The sequence below is a fragment of the Alosa sapidissima genome, chromosome 24 (assembly GCF_018492685.1).
Source record: "Alosa sapidissima isolate fAloSap1 chromosome 24, fAloSap1.pri, whole genome shotgun sequence".
Lineage (NCBI taxonomy): Eukaryota > Metazoa > Chordata > Actinopteri > Clupeiformes > Clupeidae > Alosa > Alosa sapidissima.
This window is the reverse complement of record NC_055980.1, coordinates 24,880,626-24,906,921: the sequence shown is the minus strand read 5'-3', so window position 1 is coordinate 24,906,921 and position 26,296 is coordinate 24,880,626. Positions and strand designations below refer to the sequence as shown.

Below are 26,296 nucleotides of genomic sequence, written 5' to 3'. Positions count from 1 at the left end.
ATTCCTTTAATCAAATAGGACTGTGGAGAGGGAGGGGGGCCGGGGGGGGTGACCCGGAGTTGGACTCCAGCCCGGGTCCCTGCTGACACATGGACCTGAGGGTGATATGGGAGCTGTAGCCTGTTGTGCCACCCCCATCCCAAACACTACTGTTAGAAATGTCTGTGCCTGAAGTTTCAGACATTTATGAGGACGTCATATATAAGCATACCAGCTCACTTAAGCGTCATATATAAGCATACCAGCTCACGCCTGAATTCAGGCACGGTGCCTGAACATTTTAAGCCCTGTAAACTTAAGTTTTCGATAACTCTGTAATGTGTGTGTGGTCCGTGTGTTTAATTACGTCTTCAATAACTCTGTAACTCTGGTCTGTGTGTGTACGTGTGTGTGTGTGTGTACGTGTGTGTGTGTGTGTGTGTGTGTATCACGCTTGGTCAGGTGGTGACGGCCTTGGGGCGGGTATGGCACCCGGAGCATTTCGTCTGCTCGGAGTGCGAGTGTGAGCTGGGCAATAAGAATTTCTTTGAGAAGGACGGCCAGCCGTACTGTGAGCCCGACTACTTCACCCTCTACTCACCTCACTGCGCACACTGCCACAAGCCTATTCTCAACGTAAGTGTGTGTGTGGTGTGGTATGGTGTGTGTGTGTGTGTGTGTGTGTGTACTGTACGTGTGTGTGGTGTGGTGTGGTACAGTGTGTGTGTGTGTGTGTGTGTGTGTGTGTGAGAGACTTTTCCACCATCTTCTCCACACTGTTTATGTACAGTATGTGTGTGTACTCAACTCATAATGTATCATATTGATGATTTTGGTGCCTGTCCTGTCCTTCCTAGAAAATGGTCACTGCAATGGACAAGAACTGGCATCCAGAGTGTTTCTGTTGTGTCAAGTGTAGTCGGTCATTTGGAGATGAAGGTGAGACACACACACACACACGCACATACACACAGGGACGATGGTACACACTAATGGATTAATGACTAATGCCATAATTGGTGTTCTGTGGCGTGTGCTTCCCAGAGTTATAAATTATGACTGATGTTGACTCAGAAGTGACCTGGCTTGATCTGCTTGGATTGCTGGCAGTTCCACATTTGTTCCATCCTCTTGTCTTTCCGCCTACAGGTTTCCATGACCGCGAGGGGCAGCAGTACTGCCAGCAGTGCTTTTTGTCCCTCTTTGCTTCCCGTTGCCAAGGCTGCTCTCAGCCAATCATGGAGAACTACATCTCAGCACTCAACTCCCTCTGGCACCCCCAGTGTTTCGTCTGCAGGGTGAGTGTGTGTGTGTGTGTGTGTGTGTGTGTGTGTGTGTGTGTGTGTGTGTGTGTGCCTGTGTGTGTGTGTGTGTGCGTGCGTGTGTGTGCGCATGTGTGTATGTGTTTGTCTAAGACAGAGGTCCCATTCACACCTGATAGACAGTATGCGATCGTGGCCATTTCACAACTTTAACAGAGAAAGCTTGAGTGTGTGTGTGTGCATGTGTGCAGTTACAACATAGCTTGACATCACTTCTAACACACTGTTTGTTGCGTAAGGCATAAGTCCATCGTTGGATGCCATTTTTAAAGATGGCAGCAGCCCAATTAGCATATTTTTGGCTGAATTAGCTAATCTAGCATTGGCCATTGTGAATAGGAGTGGCACTTCCTCACTTCCTCCAGTTCTGTATAATACATCCAGGGGTCTAACTAACCATAATCTCACCTCTTTTCTCTCTCTCTCTCTCTGTCTCTCTCTTTTCTCTCTCTCTGTGTTCTCTATCTCTCTCTCTTCTCTTTCTCTCTCTATCTCTATCTCTCTCTCCTCTCTTCTCTCTCTTCTCTCTATCTGTCTCTCTCTCTGTCGCCCCCTGCAGGAGTGTTACAGCCCGTTTGTCAACGGCAGCTTCTTCGAGCACGAGGGCCAGCCGCTGTGCGAGGCCCACTACCACCAGTCTCGCGGCAGCATGTGCCACGCGTGCCAGCAGCCCATCCTGGGCCGCTGCGTCACAGCCATGGGCGCCAAGTTCCACCCGCACCACCTGGTGTGCCAGTTCTGCCTCAAGCCGCTGAGCAAGGGCTGCTTCAAGGAGCAGGAGAACAAGCCCTACTGCCACCCGTGCTTCATCAAGCTCTTTGGATGAACGCAGGTGGAGAGAGGGAGGTGGGGAATAGGGTGGGGGTAAAATGAGGATGGAGGAGGAAGAGAGGAAAGGAGCAGAGAGGGCAAAGGGAACAGGAGAGGGAGAGGAAGGATTCTACTGATGGAGGAGGAGAGGGAGAGGAAGGATTCTACTGATGGAGGAGGAGAGGAAGAGAAGGGATTCTACTGATGGAGGAGGAGAGGGAGAGGAAGGATTCTACTGATGGAGGAGGAGAGGAAGAGAAGGGATTCTACTGATGGAGGAGGAGAGGGAGAGGAAGGATTCTACTGATGGAGGAGGAGAGGGAGAGGAAGGATTCTACTGATGGAGAGGGAGAGGGAGAGGTGGGGAGAGCTCAGGTAACGGGTGGAGAAGCCTGGACTGGAGATGCTAACCAGAGCTGAATGAGAAAGAAAGAAAGAAAGAACAAGGGAAGAAATAAAAGCCTCTGTTTTCTTTCCTAAGCTCTCCATCTCAGAGTTCAGTCTCTGCCTCCTTCATCTTCTTTCACTTCACTCTTTTCACAGATTTTCTGTGTCTGTTTCTTTTCTTTTTTTATAATGATAGACAGTCTCTCAAAAGCTCTGGCGTTATCAGAACTGTGAGAGAAACCAGAAGACAATCACAGATAACAGATTTATCCAAAGCTAAATTATTAATGGCCTTGAAGAAGCATTCCATGAAGCATTCCAATTGGTTCTTGAAGCTGCCCCAACAGTTAGAGAGCCATTCATAATCACAGTGGCAGCACTTATACAGGGAAGATGCCAAATCATGCTGTCATTTTTATATCCTGTGGGTAACTCATTGATGTTTTTAATCGATAGCAGTTTAACCTCGTCATCAAACAATCTGAAAGGGGAAACAAAAAGGATACTGCTGACTATTCGCCTTATTTGCTGGCTTGTGTACCATAGCCTCGTTTTGGTTTGTGTACCATAGCCTCGCTTTGGTTTTACAATGGCCGCCGTGTGAATAAGACGAATGGGCCAGTGGCTAGAATTCAGAGTTCTGAGCCTCTGGTCCGGTACTGGTTGGGCCCAGATCTGATCTGGGTCTGACCTGACATGATTCTGATTGGACTCAGATGTGGATCTGTGGGGTGTTCCAAATATGTGGTTTAGTGACAGAGAAACCTGGGTAAGTTGAATTTCCCCTAGGGATCAATAAAGTATATCTATCTATCTAAGTTAACTTGGTGTAAGTGATAAACCTCCTACAACAAGAGCCCAATGGCATTGTTTTGTTAGGAGAATGAAGCCATACAGCTCTTCTATTAGGATGTTTGCCACTTACAACTTACCCAGGTTTGTCACTAAAGCACGTACTTGGAGTTGGAATACCCCTCCTGATCCGGTTCGATTCACACCTGCCTGGGTGTCTGATCCAGTGCTGCCCTGCTGTGCTGTGAGGATTGTAGCACAGATCTCTCTGCAGCGTCCTGGAGAGGTTTCCATGGTATTTCTGAGTGTTATCTTCCCTCTTATTGCACTTGACCACACGATAAATGTTGTTAAATGAGAAGAGAAGCTCAAATCAGTGTTATGGTCATTTTGATAACTCAGTCACACACAGACACACTCACACTACTTTCTAAATGTTCCTGCTTATAATAATTATCCACAAATTGAAAGGAAGGATTCGAAAATGTTCTGAATGAATGATTTTATGTATTTGTAATCCCATTTAATATATTTGCTTTTTTTACCGCAATATATAAATGTCACTGCTATTGCTAAATATATCCTATTGTATTACATGATGAGTGTGAACTGTTACTTTTTCATTGCTATTTTGCAGACAATGTCTGTATTGTTTTGTTTGTATGGTGCCAAAGATTTGTCAGAAATGTTTACCTATGCCAATCGATTTTAATATAAAGAATTATCTCATTCATCTTCATAGTGTCGCAGCAACACAAAGGATGACAATAAACAAGTTCTCACTCAAAACGTGTGGTGTGGGCTTTTTTGAAGATAAACGTGTGGCGTGGGCTATGTGAAGATATTTCTTTATTTTGTTCCCCAATGCGTTATTGAACTTAATTCAACAAGAACAATTTGCATCAACATGCAAACATATTATTTATCCAGTACAGATAACAAATTAAAGTAAGTAAGAAGGGAATAAAAAAGTAGCCTACTTAAGGAAAATTATATTAGGCTAATAATAAAAAGTTAGGTATTCATTTTTTGGATTTACAAGTAATCTGTTTTGTTATGTTTTAGCATAGTTATTGCTTTTTTGCTTTTCACTAATTTACAACTGTGAATAAATGACTCGGATTCAGCATGAAACTTTACTTTAAGGGTAGCTGAAGCTTAGCCTTTGCATGTTTTGTTAATGTAGGCTATTTAAGATTTTGTCATCAGAATAATAAAATTATAAATGAATTATTAATGGCATATACAATTAGGCTACTGCACACAAAAATATCTTATAAGTTAAATGGACTATGTGAAGATATTTCAAACAAGCCTGTTGGACCATGGTGATGTTTGCCATTCAGGTTTGATGAAAAGCTATAGTGGTCTGACCCCGCCCGTTCCGCAGGTGTGCTAATTTAAATACGCTAATAAGTTCACAAATATGTCAGATCGGAACGAACGACGACGCTAAACGTGTAAGCAACGTGACGAACCAAGCTAAACTTAATCATCAGTTTCCTCAATGAGTGATACAGAACAGCCTGTAAGTATAGCCTTTCCCTTCAACTCAAAAGTAGGCTACTTACCTAGTTGTGAAACTAGAACCCGGTAGCCTAATTGGCATGTGATCGCCTCTAAGTGTTTGTCAAGTTCAATTATGCTCTGTGAAAACTTTAGTAACACGTTAACTTGACCGACAACAACCAGTCGGAAATAATAGGCCTAATCGTTCGTGATTCATTGCAATGTTTTAGCATATGGTGCACAGAAACCTGTACTGTAGATCTAGGGATTTTGGGAGGATCGCTGCATGTTTGTTATTTATAAAACTGATGCTTCCACGCCAAGGAAACCGAGGCTCCCGTCCCTGACGCCGCATGGCCAGAGAGTGGCGGCCAATGGAGCGATGGAGAGGAGGACGCGATGGAAGATTCTGGCCTCCTGCAAGAGATGGTTGAGGAAGACGAGTCAATTGATCTCTACAACGAAGAAACTTTTGGAGCAGGTGAATTAAAATAATTAAAAAATACAATGTGACTCATGTTTAATAACGTGTGCTCCAGACACTAGGCGTGCTTTTGGTGTAGCTGGCTTAACTTTTGTGGATGCATGGCGTTTTAGATTTCCACCTCCTATCAGCTGAAATTTTACCCTACACTTTACCTGCACTATAGTTGTTGTTTTTTTTGTTTTTTTTTTTGGGGGGGGGGGGGGTTGTTCATCACGTCAGTTAGCTTCACGTGATTTGCATTTTTCTTCTAGTGCTTTTCTGAGCCTCCTCATGTATATCCTATTCGTTTCCATAGTTCTCCTAAAGCCTCGGTTGTCCCTCCCATTGCAGACGCAGAGCTGGAGGGGGGTGACATTCTCGGCAGATCGATCGACGATGGCGCCCCTGTCCCTGCGGAAACGCCACCTGCCCCCCAGCCCTCCTCCTCCCCTCCTCCTCCTCCTCCGTCCCCATCCCCAGCTCCCCTGGTGCGCCCCCCGTACACCCAGCCCCCCGTGCCCCGTCTCCAGCCCCGTCTTCAGCCCCGCGTCCAGCCCCGCTCCCCCGCGGGGGTGTTGTGGGGCCGCTGTCAGAGGGGTGGTCGGGGGCAGATGTTCGAAGACCCCGCAGTGCTGAAGAGCATCAGGCTGCGCCCCAGCCTTAAGGTGAGAACAGGGCCGAACGGTGTTCTTAAAACTGCCCCCTGTACTGAACAGGCCCCCCGAACAGTTGGTCACTGTTTACACCAGTGGTGTAGTCTACATCACGGTATACCCTCTTACAAAGCATCACCATGTCAGTATACCCACTTACAAAGCATCACTATGTCAGTATACCCTCTTAAAATAGGCAACGGTACGTATTGACATTTGGGGTTGATCACAGTATAGCCAGTACAGCTAACTAGACTACCCCACAGCATACCCACTACAGCTAACTAGACTACCCCACAGCATACCCACTACAGCTAACTAGACTACCCCACAGCATACCCACTACAGCTAACTAGACTACCCCACTGTATACCCACTACAGCTAACTAGACTACACCACAGTATACCCACTACACCACTGTATACCCACTACAGCTAACTAGACTACCCCACTGGTAGACTACACCACTGGTTTACACCTCTTTAGGGTGACGAGTCCAGTAATGTAAATATTCCATGCTGTTCCCATCTATATACTTGTGTAATTTTTATACGTATTCCTCAGTCCTCTCTCGCTCCCTCCCTCTCTCTCCCTCCTTCTCCAGAGCCTGGACAGTGCCATAGTGGATTGCTCTCGCACGTCATATTGGGAACAAGAGAACTCTCATTCAGTAAGTGTGCGTTCTCCTGTCCATCTGCACAGCGTATTGCCATTCCAAACTGCCAAGTCCTCTGCGTATGTATTTTGGTTTTAATTTTTTGCCTGTTTTTGCACAGTGGGTACCACCAAACCAAGGCTTCAGAGGACCCCTACCAAAGCCCATCCTGCAGGTCTGTTTGTGTGTTGTTGGGGAACGTGCTTCACCTACCCTCGTTATAGGAGTAAATGTATTTCAGTGTCAGTTACCTTGCCAACCCACACATAAAGCAAACGGTAACCTAATATGACAACAATTGCTTTTTTATTTTATTTACCACAAAGCCTGGGATAATGCCTACATGGTTTGGGTTGTATTAAGTCAAGTGTCCGTAGCTTAACCCTCCTGTTGTGTTCAGTCAAATTTGTCCGATTGACAATTCTTTTCTCTCAAAGTTGTTTGTGACAATTTGGGTGTTTATTTAACTTTAGAACACCCATTGTGTTCCTGGTCAATAATGACTGGCATTAGAAATGAATGGGAGAGAAAATGGTCAGTGTATGAAATTGTGTCCAGGAACATACCCGTTGATCAGATGTGTGCTTCTGTACATTCACCCCCCCCCACCCCCTCCCTCCCCCTCTTTGCTTCTATGCCAGCCCCCACTGGAACCTTTCCCCAATACAATCTTCCCCTTTCTGACTTGCATGAGCTCAGGTCAATGAAGCCTGCAGGCCACAAATAGCAAATGGAAGGTCACAACTGGTAATATCCAATAGAACGCAATTTGATACAAAGGTCCATCACAACAGTGTTGCTATGGATTTAGAATGCAGTGGTCATTTTTGACCGGGAACACAAAACTAGTGAACGTAAACAAACGGAACAGGAGGGTAGGCAGTCGTTTTATTTGTCGCCTAGAAATGCTTAGCCAGCATGGACACTGGTGCCCAACACTAAACTCGTGCATGAGCTGTCATCTACCATCAGCATGTAAAAACTGGTGCCGGAAGTGGCAACCATTTAACGACATGTTTTCAAAATTGTCGGCTGAAGCTAACCCTCCAAATCCTGACACCCACCCCCACCCCGTCTCTGTGACCCTCTAGCCTTGGGTGTCTGGCATCCGTCAGAAGGAAATAAACAGTTGAAAGCACAGGACACACACACCTCATAAACACACTTTTGCCCCACTTCACCACCTGATCCACTGCAAATGGCAAATGAAGCCACTCACTCACATTGCCATCCATCACTCTTGTTCCTTTCATTTTCATATTATATCCTATTTAATTTCTATAGCCCCTGAGTGATTAAAGTTCTCAAGATTCTGTGTACAGTATAATTTCCTACCCCCATACACTGATTCCGTCCTGTGGTTCTTCCTTTAGCAGGATGAAGCCATCCTTCGTGTGATTGACAGGCCTGCCTATGGCCCTCGCATGCCCACCTACCCTAACTTCCTGTCTAAGTCCCGCCCCTACATGCCCACTTCCTTCCGAGGCAGGCGGGGCCTGGTGAGGGAGTGTCTGCCCGTCCGGCCCCTCCCTCAGGGCTGGTACTCTCAGGTATGTAATGCCCAGGTAGGGCTGAGACGGGCACTTTGAGCTCCTCAGTGAAATATGCGTCTTTTATTCTAATTCTATTGTTATTGTGAATTTCTCCTATTGTAAATTTCTTCTCCTTTAATGTTCCCTGAGAAGATGGTTTGTTTATGATTATCGTGTATGTGTAGATGCATCCCATGGTACCTCGCTCACCACTGCGCCCACGGCAACTGCTAAACCCCCGGCAGCAGTTTAACCAGGTGACACCCCCCCCCTCTCCCCACCCCACTTCATGCAGTCTCCTTGTCATTTGTGTAGTGATATTTGTCTATGACCTTTGTTTATGTCTTTGACCTTGAACTTTGACCTTGACTCTCCTATCGCTGTATATCAGTCCTGCCTCACATCTCCTCAGCCAATGACTCCAAAGATGGCACAGCCCCGATTCGGTCCCCTCTCTCCAAGACCCGCCCCCTTCTATAGCCCATCAGTCAATGCGCTTCAGCGGTTCAGGTCTGTTCATCCACTCTTCGTTGGTTCATGTGTCAGACCTAAACAGAAGCCTTAATGGAAATTCTTTCAGCGTTTTGACTTTATAGGTTGCATATAGACATCATTTATTTATTTATTTAGTTAGTTAGTAAACTGCCTTCCCAATTCATCTACAATCCAGTTAGTCGTCCAAATCTCTGTGGGGTGGGCGGGGTCAATTTCTTGTTTCTGGTCACGTGCAAATTTGACAGCTGGCCCCTCTGACCTTTGACCTTACCCATAGATTCCCAGGATCTGTGACACAGCTTCATCCCCAGCACAAACGTCTGCTCAGCCAGAGACCGCCCAAACCACACAGGTGACTGGCACACTGCAGCAAAATGAAGCGTCGGCCCCCACACACACACACACACACACACACACACGTTTCACACTTGTTCACTAGAGCAAGATGATGGCCAGAGATGATGTGACTTTACTCTGGGCATGTACAAAAGACCCTCACAGGACACCTGACTTCCTCATCCAGGGAAGGGAAGCAGTGGTGGTGCATCCTCACCCCTTTCCACTTCTACAGAATACCTCTGTGGTTTAGAACCCCTGTGCCTCTGAGATCCCAGCCTAGTCACATCTCTGCCCTTGAGTTAGTTAATCGTGTGTGTGTGTGTGTGTGTGTGTGTGTGTGTGTGTGTTAGTTCTACATACAGGAAACCGGAGCGGTGGGATCCGTACGCTGAGCTTATGTCGGACAAGGAGAAGGAGTGGATCATCCGACTACAGATGATCCAGCTGCAAAGTGAAAATCCTCATCTGGACGACTACTACTATCAAGTAAAGGCACACAGTGCACACACGCACGCATATACATATACATATATATATATATATATATATATATATATATATATATATAAATAAATTACACACAGGCATGAGAATCCATGACTACTGCAATCAGGTGTAACAAGCACTTATGAATCAAATTGTACAACTGTCAGCTACACACATGCACACACACACACACGCGCGCGCGCGCATTCACACTTTAAGGAATATGTTCGTTCTCTCTCTCTCTGTCCGCCCCTGTCAGGAGTACTATAAGAGGATGGAGGCCAAGTTGGCTGAGGAGGAGAAGAGGGGCGATTGGGCAAAGAGGGAGACCCCCAAACTCACCACGCCCTACGTCACCAAGACGGAGTACTACACGCCAGGTCTCTTGTCCTCACAGACCAACAGCCAGTCTCCGCCCGATTTCTTCCTTCGGCTGCTGCATTTCATTACTCCTTTCAAGCCTCTCTTTTTCCCCTTGTAATGGTGTCTGTTCCACTGTAAAGTCTTTAGTGACCTTTTATTTGTTTACTGTTCACACCAGGAACGTTAACTGTAACAGTAACGGCAAAAACATGTTTCATGTATTGCTCTAGTTTGCATAATATCCGCAATGCGTGCTGTAACAATGAACACGTGAAGAATGATCTCGTTGGCGACCACTTTCAGAGCATGTTTAAGAGTGATAAAAAGCTGACCACTGGAATCAATAAAATTTCAGACATCACATTCATCAATATTCGCCTTATTCACCTGGCGGTCAGAACGAGGTTACAGGGTACACTTGCCATTACACCTCAGTCCAGCAGATGGTGGTAATGCACTCCATTTGCAAACTGCCAAAAAAAAAACTCACTGAAGAAGAACAGGCCAGCGAACCCTTCTTTTTCAATGAGCTTAATGTGCATTACCTCCACCATCTGCTGGACTGAGGTGTAATGGCAAGTGTACCCTTTAGCCTAATTCTGCTCGTCGGGTGAATAAGGCGAATTGGGAGAGACTTGCCTTATCGCTCCTGGTGTGAAGGGCCTGAAGGGGTTAAAGTGTTGCCTAGAGGCACATTGTAGGCTGGAAGGCGAAATTGATGTCTATACTCAGGTTCTTTAGTTGAACATTATTTCAGGGCCGTTGTGTTTGTACAAATGGTGCCTTAATGTAAATACGTAATCAATATTTTCAAGTGAACTAATGGTTTATGGACAAGAGTCCGCTGAAAACATGTTCCATGCCTCAAGGACCATTCACACCAACGATGACCATAAAGAGAGCGATGACTATAAAGAGAACGGCAATGTGAATGACCGCGTCCACACACACAAACTATAATGACATGAAGAACAATGTCGTCGGGATTACTTTCAGTTGTCGTTATTGGTGTGAACGTCCCTTTAGATGGCCGGCGGGCAGAGGGATGACTGATGTCTGTCTCCATGTTTCAGTGGTCCACATCGAAGGGTCGCTGGGGCAGGTTGCCGTGTCGACGTGTTTCTCCCCGAGGCGAGCGATAGATACTATTCGCGGACACAGCCCTGATGAGGTGAGGGGGGAGTGTGTGTGCGTGTGTCTTGGGGGGGGGGGGGGGAAGGAGTGTGTGTATGTCTCCCTGCCTGTCTGTCCTGTGCTTTCTGACTGTTTCTTTCCTTCTGAAGGACGGCAGACACCCAAGGCTAGAGGTGCACATAGAGAAGGTAAACAAACGTCATTGACTTGCATTATGTTCATTACTCAGATTAAAGTGGATTTCTTCTCGCGCCCTCTAGCAACAACTAGCTGAATGAGGCAGTGCAAGTAAGACCGCAGACTCCTAGAACCCAAAGTGGCCTCTGATGCAAAAACAATAGTGTAAATATGTAAATATGGTCTGTTTGTAAACATGTAAATATGGTCAGTTTGCATGAACGGGGTCTCCCTTGTCAAAAGGGGAGATCCAAGGTCTAACAGGAGCCAAGGAGCAGGACCGGAGCACTCAACGCTTTCACTCAAGTGATTTTTTTTATTTTTATTAGCCTAGTGCAAACCGACTAACGTTTCGACGCCCATGCGTCGTCTTCAGAGTCTTCCTTGTCCCATGCTCTCATGTAAAATCCAGCTGATTTGTTTCTGTGTAATCCGGCACACAACAGACACATAAACAAACAGACGAAAAGGCACGGTAGACAAAACCTGGGTGGAGTAAACTGCTGGTTGTCCTGTCGTCTCCACCCTGCTGCAGCTGTTTAGTGCACTGTTGGAGGTGGAGGAGGCTGCCAGGAGGAAGGTGTATGTGAGTGTGGAGGAGAAGCAGCAGCTGCTGCAGGACATGCAGAGGAAGGTGGAGCAGGTCTACTCTCAAATCCGTCACACAAACCCCCAGTAAGTCTGTGGCTAACGCTCTCTTTTGGTCTCTCTCATCTGTGTGTCTGTCTCACTTTCTCTCTCTGTCTCTGTCTCACTTTCTCTCTCTGTCTCTGTCTCACTTTCTCTCTCTGTCTCTGTCTTTTTCTCTCTCTCTCTCCTCTCTCACTCACTCACTCACTTTCAAAAAGCATTTGAGTGACACATACAGGTGATGTCCTGGCTGATTAACTGTGGTGTGTGTAGGGAGTCCGGTGAGGAGTTCCTTCCTTGCCTGCTGGTCTCCAAGGGCAAGCGACTCTTGGCCCGCCTCCTGCCCTTCCTCTCCCATGATGCCGCGCTGCACGTCCTCACCATGGTGACCACACACCTGCCCATGCTGATTAGCAAAGACCTTGATGAGGTGTGTGTGCGTGCGTGCGTGTGCAGAGCAAGATCTGAGCAAGCTGTGTTGTAATGACTTAATTGAGCAAGATCTTAATTACCAACTTACTCTCTTACTCTCAATTATGTTGATAAAAATAGTAAATGGGGGGGGGGGGGGGGGGGGGTGTGTGAGAGGCGAGGCAGTGCTTGATTTTGAATGGAATCTTCTCAGAGAGTACTTGTGGTCAATATCATAGTAGTGCACTGCACCTCAGTTTCATGGAGAAAAGAAATGTTCTTTTCTTTTTACCCTCTCAGGCCCTGCCAGTTTTGTACGCCCCTCTTCGAGACGTGGTCAGTGCCCTGTCCTTCAGCCAGCTGGTTGGGGTCCTGAAGGAGTTCACGGTCACAGTGCCCGAGACCAATGAGACGATCCTCACACTCGCCTGTCAAAATGAGGTCTGGAGATTCTCCCTCCACCATGCTGTACTGAAGAGCGACTGGAAAGCGTTTCATTTTTGAATGCAGAGTTTGATGCATGTGATGCATGCATAGTTGTACAGGTTGATAGCCTCGCTAACCCCCAGACACATTCTCAATTTGAGAATTGGTCTGGACGTTCTTGGTGCACTTAAAAATTTCCAAGGAGCAAATTCAAATGCACACTGAGATTTGTCTGCGTCCACCCAGGCTAATGGTTTTATGTGTTATTTTTCTATAATTTTGCTGCTTTCTAGTTTGGCCTGTCGCTGCTGTATGCTCTGCTCTCTCAGGGCGAGAGACTGCTGTCCTCCAACGTTCCCATGGAGCCGAACATAGGAGACTTTGAGACCTGGTAGGACAGCCCTCTGTTCACTGTGGGACTTTCACTTGGGAGCCACTAGGGGGTGGCAGTGAGTTAAAGAGGGGTCCAGCATGAACGCTTCAGATACCGTGAAAGTTGTTGTTGCCTGGATTGCTATCTGGAGGTCAGGGGTTAGGAAGAGCAGGAGTGTGGCTTCTTAAATAAAATACATATTCAATCGTGTGTGTGTGTGTGTGTGTGTGTGCAAACAAACAATAAATAATAAATACCAAGTGTTTTAAGTAAAATGGATCTCCAATCTAGAACATGGCATTTTATTGACTGTGCTCTGCAGGACGGACACGGTCTTCCAGGTGGCCCAGCAGCTGTCCAAGGCCTCCTTGGTGGAGCCACTCTTCCTGCCCTCCAACCTGCTGACGCTCTTCTGCCGCTACCTGGACAAGCGCACTGTCCACCAGCTCAAGAGCAACATCGAGTGAGTTCACTAAAGTGTAAAAAAGACTAACGGAAAATGAAACGTGGTGATTTTCTAGGCTGATTTTGACATGACTATACTCTCATTCCGGCGTAATCAAGGAACGTTGCGAACGTACCATAGACGCAGCAGCACAATGCCTGAAAATAGTCCCCGTAGGCTGTAACTTCCAGCAACAAGGTTGAGCTGCAGCAGATTATTACAGCTTTATTTAGACTTTAGACTTTGCACATTGCCCACCCTTTACGTTAGAGACCCCCAATGTTACAACAGCTATTAGTCTTCACTGCCAAATTCCTCAAAGTGGTGAGCAGTCGAGAGGCCTCCATGTAGCTCTTGCCATTGTTTTTACTGTATCTCTTAAACCTTTACCTTAATCAGCTTCAACTCCAGGCAATTGTCAATAGGTATATGTGCTGACGTTAATACACCTGTGGTGACTCACCTGTAGGTCCGCCTCTGGTTACCTGGCCGTGGTGTCGTAGAGTGGCGAGCACTGGAAGCTACTGCTGCTGTGTGGTCAGGTGTGTCCAGCGCGTTGCACACCTGCCGGCCACCTGGAGGCGAGCATACGGCCTTGCATGTGTATACATGTATCAATTTGTGTCAATTATTTATGTATAATTAATTAATTAATGTTTATGAGTATGTGACATCTGTGTGTTATCGGATGTGAAAACGGATGGGTCAGATGTCGAAGTGACGTGTCATTCTGAGATGATTTCTGGCCTGTCTACATTATCCCCCGTCTTTTTGTTTTTCTTTAAATTCTTTACACCTTACTCCTTCACGTTTCCACTCTCCCCTTTTCTGTTTTCTTTGTTTTTGAAATCTGTTTCCTTGTAAATATGTATTGAAGCCTTCAGGCTTTGGATGCTAGGCTACATTTGTCTAGCTGTTGAGCTGATCTCTTAATCTAACCAAGCTTGGCTGAATCTGTTGGTGTGCTTGCTGTGTGGAGGTTTTGTTTGAGTCCATAGACTGGAAGGTCTTCGCGTGCCCTACCCACAGTGTCCTGCTGGGGGCGCTAGTCGTAGTGGGATTATTTGTAATCTGTTCATTCATGATTGACACTCATGGGGGAAAAATGACATCCTCTCTTTTCAATCTTTCTTTTGGCCTCTGCTATTTTAGCTGTAAGCATTAAGTTGCTCTAGTTCTTAAGTATGACTTTGTTCATATTGCAACTTGCATTGGGAAATGTTGACTTTAGAACTCCACAGAGCAAGTAAATTGGTTCAGTAAATATTAATAATATTGCTCCGTTTGTAATATTGTCTGATTTAGACTTAAAATGTGATTTATAAAATATCAACAGATTTGGGTTATCTCTTAAAAGGAGAATATTGTTAAATGTAGTCAAATGTGTTTACAAATATTTCATCTTTTTTTAACTAAGTTATTTCCCTATTTGGTTTAACAGGAAACAGATGATTATTTGTGCACCCCTATGTTGTATAGCACTTGCAGTATAAAACTAATAAAAAAATCATAAAAGCCTGTCTTTGAGCCTTTTCTTATTGAGAAGTTGACCGTTTCTAGTCCTCTAAAGAGCCCCTCATCTCACTCTTCAATTTTATGTTTGATGCATTAATTCTTCTGACTTCTCTATAATGGGTCTAACTTGAAGGGTGCGAGTTTGACAGCGTAGTTTGCCGACTGTGTATGCACACTGGCCGTAGTGACTGTGTCCTGATGCACACAGTGGGCAGGCAGGCTGAAGTTAACTAACTAGCTCTTAAATTCCAATTCAATTCTTGAATTTCTCTTGCATTTCAATTGAGGTAGCAAACAGGAAGCAGAATTGCAATTCGAATTGTGCACAACCCTGGTTAGATGAGAATTTGCTACTGGTTGCATGTGATTTTGTTTATTCAATTTCACTTCACCAGACAAGTCTTGCCCATTTCAGAGTCCCAGCCTTGGCGTAGCTTCCCACTACCTACAGGATCTCGCCACTGAACTTGGGGCCCGGTGAATTCTAAATCACTGTAGAAATTGAAACTGAAGGGGATCATGGTCAGTAAGCTGTGGTGGTGCTCTGACTGGTGTGTGTGTGTGTGTGTGCGTATACAAACCTGTGTGTATGCGTGCGCATGTACAAATCTGAAAAAAGGAAAGGAATGCAGATAGAAAGTACTAAAAACAAATCTACGACATGCGCGTAGTTTTCCTGCGCACGGAAGACTGCACACACAGGTCTTGCATGATTGTTGGTTTCTGGTGGTAGCTTGCTAATCACTGAATAAAGAATGAAGGTTATTAATATAATGGATTCTGGAAACGAAAGGAACGGCAGTCGCACCCCCCCAATTTTGAAGACACGGTAACACCCATGGTGTCCCAGGCTGTATAGGGCTTTCCTGTTGTCTGTGTCCCAGGCTGTATAGGGCTTTCCTGTTGTCTGTGTCCCAGGCTGTATTGGGCTCTGCTGCAGTCTGTGTCCCAGGCTGTATAGGGCTCTCCTGTTGTCTGTGTCCCAGGCTGTATTGGGCTCTGCTGCAGTCTGTGTCCCAGGCTGTATAGGGCTCTCCTGTTGTCTGTGTCCCAGGCTGTATAGGGCTCTGCTGCAGTCTGTGTCCCAGGCTGTATACGGTTGTGCTGTCTCGTCTGGGCTTTGGCACCTGCTGAATGGTCTGTCTGCTTCTGGGTTTACACACATCATAATGAATAGGGTCCTGTCACACACACACACACAAACCACCTCAGCACACACACACACATTCCCTCTCTCTCTCCCTCGTACACACACACACACAGACGAGCTTACCGGACTCTTTATCTCATGCCAACTCAAACAGCACTGAGAGGGTGCCATCAGTCAGCCACTCCACTCCTGTGCCAGACTGCCACACGTGCCCACCCCTCCACCCTGCTGCTCACCCACCAGCACTGATGACCTACACTAGCCTGACGAGCCAGACCCACATCTGGGTCTGGGCACTCACCGTTCGCAGTGCTCAGTCCGAGGGGCGGGATAATCAGTTGTCTTTCAAATTCCCTCTACACGCAATGGGACAGCGGCAGCGCTATGAGTCCCATGCGTTTCCCACCAGCGGAGCTAGTTGGCTGGTTCAAACGTTTGCCAACTTAATAAAAGCTTAACTCGTGTCACACTGTTCGCCAACAGCAACATCCATCTTATTTATTTTCAAGTAGCAGGGAATTCAAGCCAAACCGTTTCAACTCTGCCATCAATCATTATGTTAAGCCCACCTAACGACTCTATACACGATTTCATTGGCCTGATTGAGTTTCGATTTCTGGAGCTCACAAGCCAACAGAGAGTTGCTAGACTAGCCCTGGCGCTAGCCCCTAGCCGCTAGGGGCGCGTCTAGATTTCTAGGCTAGACCTACACTTCACAAAACTGCTAAAGTAACTAACCGTTGTTAATTTAAGCAATAAAACCCCCCTTAGCTGTTGTCAGTGTAATCTATGGTCTCTCGGGGCTTATTTCTTTTCTAAATACTTACTATAAATAAGTTTTCATAAAGTAAAGGCATAGCAACTAGAAATATAACAAGTTATTCCTAGATAATCGTTCTTCCGCCAATAAATATATTTCCTCTATCTAAATGGTTGCCAAGCAACGTCGAGCGCAGCTACTTTCATTTTTGTATCAAGTTATGGTAGCGCAGTAATATAGAACGAAATGCTGTCAAGGTGTATGTTTATGCTGCATTTTACAACGGCATCAAACATGATTCAGCCAATCACAATCAAGGACCGGAACTATCAGTTTTAGAAATTAAGATCTAGTGTTTTTGCTATAGAGACTTACCTTGTGCTTTCTCGTAACATCATTTTTTTGATGTTATCATTTTTTTGATGTATGCTTAGATTTGTAGTAATTTGTCTTATATTTGGAGGGCCATTTTCTTGCGATGTAGCTTGGCTGACACCAGACCAATTCTGGGCGTTCTCAGTTCACTTACAGTCTCTTAATTACCAGATGTGAAACTAAATTAAATTAAATTAAGATCATGTGCATTACACTCTTACCAAATACTTTCGTAAGTACAGCAAACAAAGGTTTTCAGTGCTGCTGTTTACTCAATTTGCTACCCTTCTGAGAGTGCTTGCATGTAAGCAAATAGATATTGGCTGTTTGTTGTTTTAATCTTAATCGTAAAATGGTTCAAAGTTACGGGAAAAGAGGATTCAGCCCTACAGAAAATGCACAATACATCTATGAAGTGACTTTTGAGAAAATACTTGATCTTGAAAATCCATCTCTATATTTTCTGTTTCTATGTAGGCTATGCTATACAATCTTAGGATCATAAAATAGAGTGGGACTGCTTTTGAAATAATATGATAACATGATATTACACACTTTCAATATTTGCAACAATAAAATATTTTCAATAAAACTGAAACAAAGTTGGATTTATTTATTTATTTTACTTACACAATTGTAATATTTGCAAAAAAATAAAATTAGAACAAAGTTGGGAAACTATTTTGAGAGACATGTGGCCTCAACAGTTGATCACTTCTTGTGTAACGTCTGAAAGAGAGAAACCTTTTTGTCCCACTAGGCCTCCCATACTCCAGCAGCTGACCTCTAATCTGATCTGACACGGCCGTAACTGTGTGTTCCCTGCGCCAGCAAAACCGTGTTCTAAACAGCGTTCCGGTCCGCTTGACCGGTAGGGGCCCACAAGATGGTTTGTTTGTGTTCAGAGCTAGATCTGTCGCTTGAGAGAAAAAGGAGAGGGAAAAAGAAAGGGGGGGGGGCAGAGACGTCTTTTGTTCTGATTTACCAAAGCTTGGGGATCCAAGATCATCTTTTTTGGTTCTAATGTATTAATGTAACGTAATGTAATGCAATCACCTGAACAGGTAAGGACTTATTTAGTGAGTAAGGACATATTAGCCCTTATTTGGATCAGGGAACATTAACATCACTGATTTCGCATAAATCATAATCATGTGCAAATCAATCATCTATTGTGATCAACATGTAGCGATTATGTAGTTTGATTGAAAATAAGAGATGACCCACAAGAGATGGCCACCCCATCATTCCAGCCTAATTCACTGATTGGCTCCTTCACTCCTCCATCATCCCAGCCTTATTCACTGATTGGCTCCTTCACACCTCCATCATCCCAGCCTAATTCACTGATTGGCTCTTTCACTCCTGCAGCTCAAGCTGGTGTGAAGTGAGGGTTCTGGTACAAAACGCTCTACCGCGTGTCACCCACGTGGGTGCTACTCTTTGGTGCCTAGTGGACTGACGTTAGGTTTTCCCCCTTCAGTGCAAAGCACTTTGGGTATCTAGGTAAAGCGCTTCTTAAATGTAACATGTTGCTGTTCTAGATAAAGAATTGTTCTAAATAAAGCACTTCCCAAATGTGATGTGTGGCTGTTCTAGATCAAATGTAATGTGCGGCTGCTCTAGATAAAATGTAATGGGAGGCTATTGTGCAGAAAAGGGCCAGAAAAAAAGCAATATTTCTTTTTTTTTGATGGAGAACCAGACTATACACCGGACTTTATAGTGGTACTTTCAATGGACAGAAACAGGAAACCAATCCAACCCTCAAATCCGTCTCCTGACATACCTGTGGCCACCTTCTCTACCTCCACATCCTCCTCTCTGGAACTAGCACTGCACGGAACCGTCATGTGAAATTCCGAAGCCCAAAACAGGAAGCTGGGGAACGCTACATGAGGAGGAGGGATGTGATGCATCGGAATGCTGGTTCCTTGTGAAGGTGGCGGAGGAGGAGAAGGAGGAGGAATAACACGGTTTGTGTCCGCACGAAGAGGAGAGTCAACAAACTGTCTGCTCTCTTCCAAGCCGGACGAGGGTTTGGTTCAGGGAAATGGCCTCGGGCCGGGGTCTGTTCTGTTCCACACTGACTTCTTCCAGGTGCCTGGGACTGAGCGAGTAGAGGGACACAGTTCGCAAAGTGCCCATCATCCATGGCGGTCGTGGGTGAGAGGGGTAGGGAGCGGCTGGAGAGGCCGTTCCTCATGGGTCACAAACAAAGAGACTGAAATGTCATGTCAACAGCACCTGAGGCCTCCATCACGTGGACGACGTGCACACAAGTGGCAGTGAACACCACGTAACGTCTGTGGTAGTGGTTCTCATTCCACGTTCTACTTTTCTACTCCACTTGGAGTTGCACAGTTGGTGCTGCTCCCTTGAATCTTTCTGTCTCTCTCCACTCCAAACCCACAACAGTCTCTATGTCTATATGGCATCCCTGCCCCCCCCCCCCCCCTCTCTGTCTCTTTAACACTTTAACAGGGTTGTTTTGTGTCTGCGTTCCCCTCGTGTCATCCGTCTGCGACTGTGCCGATATAAATCCCGCGCTCGGGCCTTTGCTGAACCAATATTGTGGTATTGTCTGGCGGCGGGTTTGGTATGCGGCGCTCGGAGCTTCGGGGGTCTCGCTGACCACCAAACCATCGCTGCCGCCGCCGCTGAAGCCTCTATGCCCCCGGGGTGTGAAGTGGGGTGGGGTGGGGTAGGGGGGTGGCAGAGGGGCAGTGGAATGTTTGAACAGAGGGAGGGTGACAGAAGGAGAAGAAGGAGTAGGGCCAAGATGAGAGGTCAAGAGGGCATATTCGGGGGCAGGGGCAATGAACATGAAGGACATCTGAACACAGACGGACATACTGCAGAGGAAACATCTGGCTAATTCATGAGCTGACATCATACCGGCAGGGTTTCTTTTTTAACAAATAATCATATAATATAGACTCAAAAGCTCAAAAACATCACCAACTACAGTATATATCTATAAGTATATATTGCCATTTTAAAATGTTTTTTAAGCCTTTTTTTTAAGCCTCAACATCTTGATACCTCATGAGACCAGCAAATAGGAGCAGAGAGAAAAGCATTAGTGGAAGAACAAGCTGGATTGTCACCACCATGTGTCCTGTGCAGTATCGTTTGATCGTGTGTGTGTGTGTGTGTGTGTGTGTGTGTGTGTGTGTGTGTGTGCGCGCGTGTGTGTGTGTGTGTGTGTGTGTGTGTGTGTGTGTGTGTGTGTGTGTGTGTGTGTGTGTGTGTGTGTGTGTGTGTTCGTGTGTTCTTTCCCCGTCAGGCTTTTAATGGATGTCTCTTTTCCTATTCTCGGGGTGGACGTCTGAGGTCAGAGTCGACAGATAAACACAAACGGTCCCTCCATACCGCAGACCCCCGCTGTCACTGTTATCTCTCTGTCTGACTCACAGCTGGAGAGGGGGCATGGACCGACCGATAGAGATGGACAGAGAGAGAGAGAGAGAGAGAAAAGGAAAGAAAAGTATATGGCAAGAGATAAAGAGAGAGAGAGAGGGATGAGGTACTGGCTGAAATGTACATGTCTTAGGGGTCCTGTAGAGCAGAACCCTATTGGGGCTGTCTGTCAAGCTTTCTCATCCACGACAAAGCATTGCTTATGTGTGTGTTTGTCTGTAAGTGTGCATTATTTTACACATGTATTACATATTTATATACACTACATTACAGTCCTGTCACCATAGACACCTAGATAGTCTGTTTAACCAGAGACTTTCTAATGAAGAGAAACAGCACGCAAAAAATCCTCTATAGAAATGCATGGGGTTAGTTTGTAACGCCAATATGGCAGTTGTCTACACATATCCCACCTGTTCCGCGGCAAAACGTTGACATGTGAATACATTGAGCCAATCATGTGGTGTGATGTGAATACATTGAGACAATCATGTGGTGTGATGTGAATACATTGAGACAATCATGTGGTGTGTTGTGAAGACATCGTGCCAATCATGTGTTGTGATCTCGCCGCTGGAGCAAGGTTGGTGTCGTGAAGCCTTGCGCACACGCATTTCTGCCGAAATAGATGCCCGATAAGTCCCCAAAAAGCGTTGCAGTATGGCCGCCGACTTGCTTAAAAGGACTTTGGTTTAACTGAATGCTCCATTGCACCACCGCCATCCATGACTACTGCAGTCAGGATAATATGGAGATGATGATAGTATAGGGACAGGGGAAAGGATATAGGGAAACTTTATATATTACTGAGAAAGTATACATGTTCATAGAACACTGCCATTAACATTCTGTGAAATTTATTTTCATTCATTAGTGTCCATCGCCGAACCTCTCCTATCTGTCTATATCTTTCTCATGTTGATTTCCAGACCCCAGGATCTATCTCCTACAGGTGATTTTCCAGTGATTGGCAGCAGTGGTGTTGTGACCTCTGAAGCTAGGTGGGGGACGCTTTCATCGTTAGTTACAGTTATCTTTATAATTGTTCCTGGTGTGAACGGCCCTTAAGGTCCTAAAACAGACATAGCCTAACTGAACCATTTTGCCGCTCATCAACCTGAAGATCAAAGAGCTTGAGAGGTCATGCTCTCAAACCCTTTTTTTACATTGTTACATTAAAGGTTGCATCAGCGATGGCAGGGTAACGTCACGGTCTGTTGACGTTTAAACAAAACAGATAGCTAGCTCGCTACTCCCTCCTCCTCCCTCCCGTGCAATCGAAACTCTCCTGAACACGCATCTCGTCGGTTATTGGTTGGAACACTTTATTTTGCCTTTGAGTGGTTGGAAACACTTGTTGGTAGCAAATGTTTTTGTGTACAGATCTCAGAGTGTAGGCTGCCTACAGAGAAGTGTTTTTTTGATGGCCTGCTTATGGGGTGGGCAGCTAGCGGATAGTTAGGAAAGATTAGATGAATGTGATCATTTATGTTTGGGCCTTTTTTGGGCCTGCAATCGATGATACAACATTTAAGAATTTATGTAAACTATGTACCTATATGTACATGTTTGGTTACTTGTCCTGCATAATTTTGATTTATACATAGCATGTTCTTGCAGACACACAGATTCAAAGATCCAGCTGAACTAAGTGTGTTTTCAGAGCCAGCTAACTCAACTCAGAAGAGTGAAAGAATTCAATTTTGATTATTTGTCTTTTCCGTGCTTGACATCTTACCATACTAACAACACGTGTGTGTGTGTGTGTGAGAGAGACAGAGAGAAAGAGAGAAGAGAGTGTGTGTATGTGTGGTGTGTGTATGTATATGAGTGACTGTATGCTCTGTGTGTGTGTGTGTGTGTTACTGTGCACGTGGGAGGTCTGTTCACTAGAAGTGTGGATGGATGTTCCTGTATTTGTGTGTGTTTGGAACACGGATTCATTATTACATTAGCGTCTCTGTGGAAATATTTCCCTACAGAGTTCCTCAGTCTGCCTTCCGAAATCATGCTGTGTGTGTGTGTGTGTGTTTGTGTGTTGACTGATGAAACAGTAGGGCTTATTCTGCCCTCATTCCTGAAACACATCTCCTCACCATCTGATGATGCACTACTGTATGCTTTCTTTACGACAACCACTTCTCACCACACACACACACACACACACACACACAACCACCTCTCACAAAGAAGATCCGCAGAGACCATTGCATCATTGTGTTCTATGCTGTGCTGTCCAACTCATTTCAAATATCAACAGCATTGGTTTAATTGATGGGCATACACAGACAAGGTACAGTTGAGGACAGCTATAGGCTTACACAAGGCTTTTTCATGGACACCTATTTCAAGAAGCTCCCTGTAATGGTTGATGTGCAAACCACTCATATACCTCATTAGACAGGCCACATTACACAAAACACGCTTGTCTTAAACTGATAGACCTTTTTAAAATATAACAAGGAAAAATCAACAGAAGTGGAGAATTAATCATGAAATAAAATAAATAAATAAATAACACTGTTTAGACAGCAAGTTCTCACATTGACACTGACGTCAGTATTCGGCAGGTTACTGTAGCATGGCGTGTCGCCCCTGAGTCTCTCAGCATGTTTCTCTTTCTCTCTCTCTCACACACACACACACACTAACTCTCTCACTCTCTCTCTCTCTCACACATACACACACACACACTAACTCTCTCACTTTCTCTCTCTCTCACACATACACACACACACACTAACTCTCTCTCTCTCTCACATACACACACACACACACACACTAACTCTCTCACTGTCTCTTTCTCTCTCACACATACACACACACACACACACACACACACTAACTCTCTCACTCTCTCTCTCTCTCTCTCACACATACACACACACACACACACTAACTCTCTCACTGTCTCTTTCTCTCTCACACATACACACACACACACACACACACTAACTCTCTCACTGTCTCTTTCTCTCTCACACATACACACACACACACACACACACTAACTCTCTCACTCTCTCTCTCTCTATGCTGTAGTGATTCTTGTTGCGTCCTTTGAGCAAGACCAGAACTCTCACTCTTTCTCTCTCCTGTTTCCTTGGGGGAAGAAAATGGCCGCTGCGGATATTTCACAAGACTGTAAAACACTGTGGCATCATCTCCTGTGTTTACCATGAGCTTCACAGGCTGGGTCTGCCTCACCTGTCAGCGAGACGAGGCCAAAGAGCTCATTTACCAAAACCATCAGTGCAGAACCCCTTCACAGGCCCACGCCTCGCTACTGGTACTTATAATTAGTATAAAACAAACTACTCTGTCAGACGGCTGCCTTTAAAAATATTTTTTATATTTTTTACCGGCTGAATTAGACTCTGGCACTGAAAGACTAACACCCGGCCTACACCAGGTGCACAACTGAAGCGCTCCGTTTGCAGAGCGTAAAAATACTTTTAGAAGACTGGTCTATTTTTTTTTTCAAACATTTGCACCACTATCATGTCTGGTGTAGCCAGTCCAATTGGTTACAGTGGAAGCTAATTGTTGCAGCGGACGCTCCACGAACGGGACGCTTCAATTCCATTGATTACAGTGGAAGCTAATTGTTGCAGCGGACTAGGCTAACGGACACGCTTCAGTTCCATTGATTACAGTGGAAACTAATAGTTGCATCGGACGCTATGCGAACGGACACGCTTCAGTTCCATTGATTACAGTGGAAGCTAATTGTTGCAGCGGACGCTATGCTAACGGACACGCTTCAGTTCCATTGATTACAGTGGAAGCTAATTGTTGCAGCGGACGCTATGCTAACGGACACGCTTCAGTTCCGTGCCCGATGTAGCCTCCCTGTAAGAGCCTGCTGAGCTGAAGTGGTTTGTGTCTTTGTTAAATGCCCAGTAAAAACTGGTGGCAAACTGTACTGTAAAGCCTGAGCACAAATGGCCGGTGATTACGGAGACCAGCCTTAGCGGTCAAACCCAGTCATCTGAGGAATGTCCTGCCTTTTCTCAACATGTTGTGTGTGTGTTTCTCGAACGCAGAGAGGACACATAAACCCCACAATAGCTGTACACAAAACAAGACTCCAAAGGCTATACAGAGAGTTCCATTGTGAAACCCTCTAAATCCATCTGAACTGAGAGTGATATTTAGCAGGTTTTGAAGCAAAATTATTTGATTAACATATACTATGTGTGGAGACTATTCACTCACCATCGTTATCAAATCTTAGACGGAGGTGGTGGCATCTACAGGCTTTTGCATCTGAACTCTTCATATTATGGAATTAATGAATACTTGAAAACATGAATTGGAAGACAAAGAACCCTAAATACCAAGGTCATGGTTCAATTTGATAGGCTCCCTGAACTACACTTATGTGAAGATTTTCCTATTGTAAAACGTAGAAAACGGACCAGTACATAAAGTTTGGAATCCTGATCGGAATCCTGGGCCGTGCTTTAAATCACTGATCTTGAAGCAGACCAACTCAGATGTGAATTCTGTGCTGGGGGCCAGTCTATGTTAGTGTGTTTGTGTGTGTGTGTGTGTGTGGTATCCAGGGTAATCTGAGGTTGCATGTAAGCCAAGTGTGTGAGAGATCAGATTTTGGAAGGTTTGTAAAGGTCAAAGGCCGGGCTCTAAACTCCCCTTGACCCCTCCAGGAGAGGATTTGAGTGTACGGTGTGGAATGTCTGCCAAAGGCGAGATGTCTTTGCAATCTTTCCCCTTTTACTTGTCTTCTAGGTAGGCTTCTCTCTCTCTCTCTCTCTCTCTCTCTCTCTCTCACTGTCTGTCTGTGTCTTTCAGCTGAGATCATGGAAACTCTTTACAACTCGGTTTGTAGAGAGAGAGAGAGAGAGAAAGAGAGAGAGAAGACAAGAGAAGGAAGAGATTAGGCCTGGGATGTAATGACGTGAGGAGGGGGGGGGGGGAGGAGTTGTCCGTGTCACGGAGTGCACTGGCGGAGTTTATTCTCGTCTTTCGATTATAAGGTCACCCGCTTTTACAGGAGTTCTTGACCAGCTTTGTCCACTTTTCCATCATAGCAGACAACACAGCACGGAACACGTTCCTCATGAGTTCCTCACACCTGCTGCAGAGAACGTGCCCAGAACTCTAAGGTTGCCATAGCGGCCGCTTTGCCACCCACTGTCCCATGTTCCGCGCACCTGTAGAAATCCTGTAACGCACCTGTGATGACGAGGGCAGCTGCGGCCGTCTCCACCCAGGTGCTGAGCGCTCACTAGTTCATCCCAAACTTCACTCTGCAATCAGCATAGGAGGGGAATTCTCTAGAACCATTTTGACATGTGTGAGCACCACAATATGCTCTAGCTATAGTTTGAGGGCTTTGATTTCCACTGCTGTGTTGTCTTCATGCAACAAATGAAAGCTTTTTATTGTTCGGAATTTCTCTCTCTCTCTTGCTGTGTCTCTCTCTCTCTCTGTCTGTGTGTGTGTGTGTGTGTGTGTGTGTGTGATGCCCATAACACAGCACCCTCCCCAACCACTGACACTTCCATGGCACACTGGTGTTTACCTTGTGTCTGCACACATGTGTGTTATTTTGATTTTATTTCCCAAATGATTGAACGGTCTGGTCGAATCGACTACACATACACAACAAATCCGTCCAAAAATGCCATCCTCCCTTTTATTGTGCCTGGAAAGACACCAGCG

At 45.5% G+C, this 26,296-nt stretch overlaps 2 protein-coding genes across 12 annotated transcripts in view; both read left to right on the top strand.

The window, feature by feature from the left end:
* LOC121700630 (transforming growth factor beta-1-induced transcript 1 protein-like) overlaps positions 1–2,208 on the top strand; it is a 13,756-nt gene extending 11,548 nt beyond the window's left edge. For 4 of the 9 annotated variants that reach the window (XM_042083730.1, XM_042083731.1, XM_042083729.1 and 1 more), the window contains 4 exons: positions 442–615; positions 837–918; positions 1,129–1,277; positions 1,861–2,208. In XM_042083730.1, the coding sequence (XP_041939664.1) occupies positions 442–615; positions 837–918; positions 1,129–1,277; positions 1,861–2,127 (672 nt within the window). In that variant the 3' untranslated portion in view covers positions 2,128–2,208. The remainder of the gene's footprint in view (positions 1–441; positions 616–836; positions 919–1,128; positions 1,278–1,860) is intronic. The other 5 variants (XM_042083732.1, XM_042083733.1, XM_042083727.1 and 2 more) reach the window with 2 other exon arrangements.
* A 2,458-nt stretch (positions 2,209–4,666) lies between these two features.
* patl2 (PAT1 homolog 2) lies at positions 4,667–14,895 on the top strand. Of its 3 annotated transcripts, none has more exons than XM_042083722.1 (19): positions 4,667–4,818; positions 5,124–5,280; positions 5,617–5,930; positions 6,524–6,589; positions 6,696–6,749; positions 7,951–8,124; positions 8,292–8,363; positions 8,498–8,616; positions 8,879–8,953; positions 9,291–9,426; positions 9,686–9,806; positions 10,863–10,960; positions 11,073–11,111; positions 11,636–11,775; positions 12,004–12,160; positions 12,442–12,582; positions 12,861–12,958; positions 13,263–13,403; positions 13,855–14,895. In XM_042083722.1, the coding sequence occupies exons 1-19, from the start codon at positions 4,798–4,800 to the stop codon at positions 13,886–13,888; spliced, it is 2,157 nt and encodes a 718-aa protein (XP_041939656.1). In that variant the 5' UTR covers positions 4,667–4,797; the 3' UTR covers positions 13,889–14,895. The 3 variants fall into 3 exon arrangements, with proteins under 3 accessions (XP_041939656.1, XP_041939657.1, XP_041939655.1); XM_042083723.1 differs by having other exon boundaries at positions 7,948–8,124; positions 8,519–8,616; XM_042083721.1 differs by having other exon boundaries at positions 7,948–8,124.
* Positions 14,896–26,296: the final 11,401 nt, after the last annotated feature.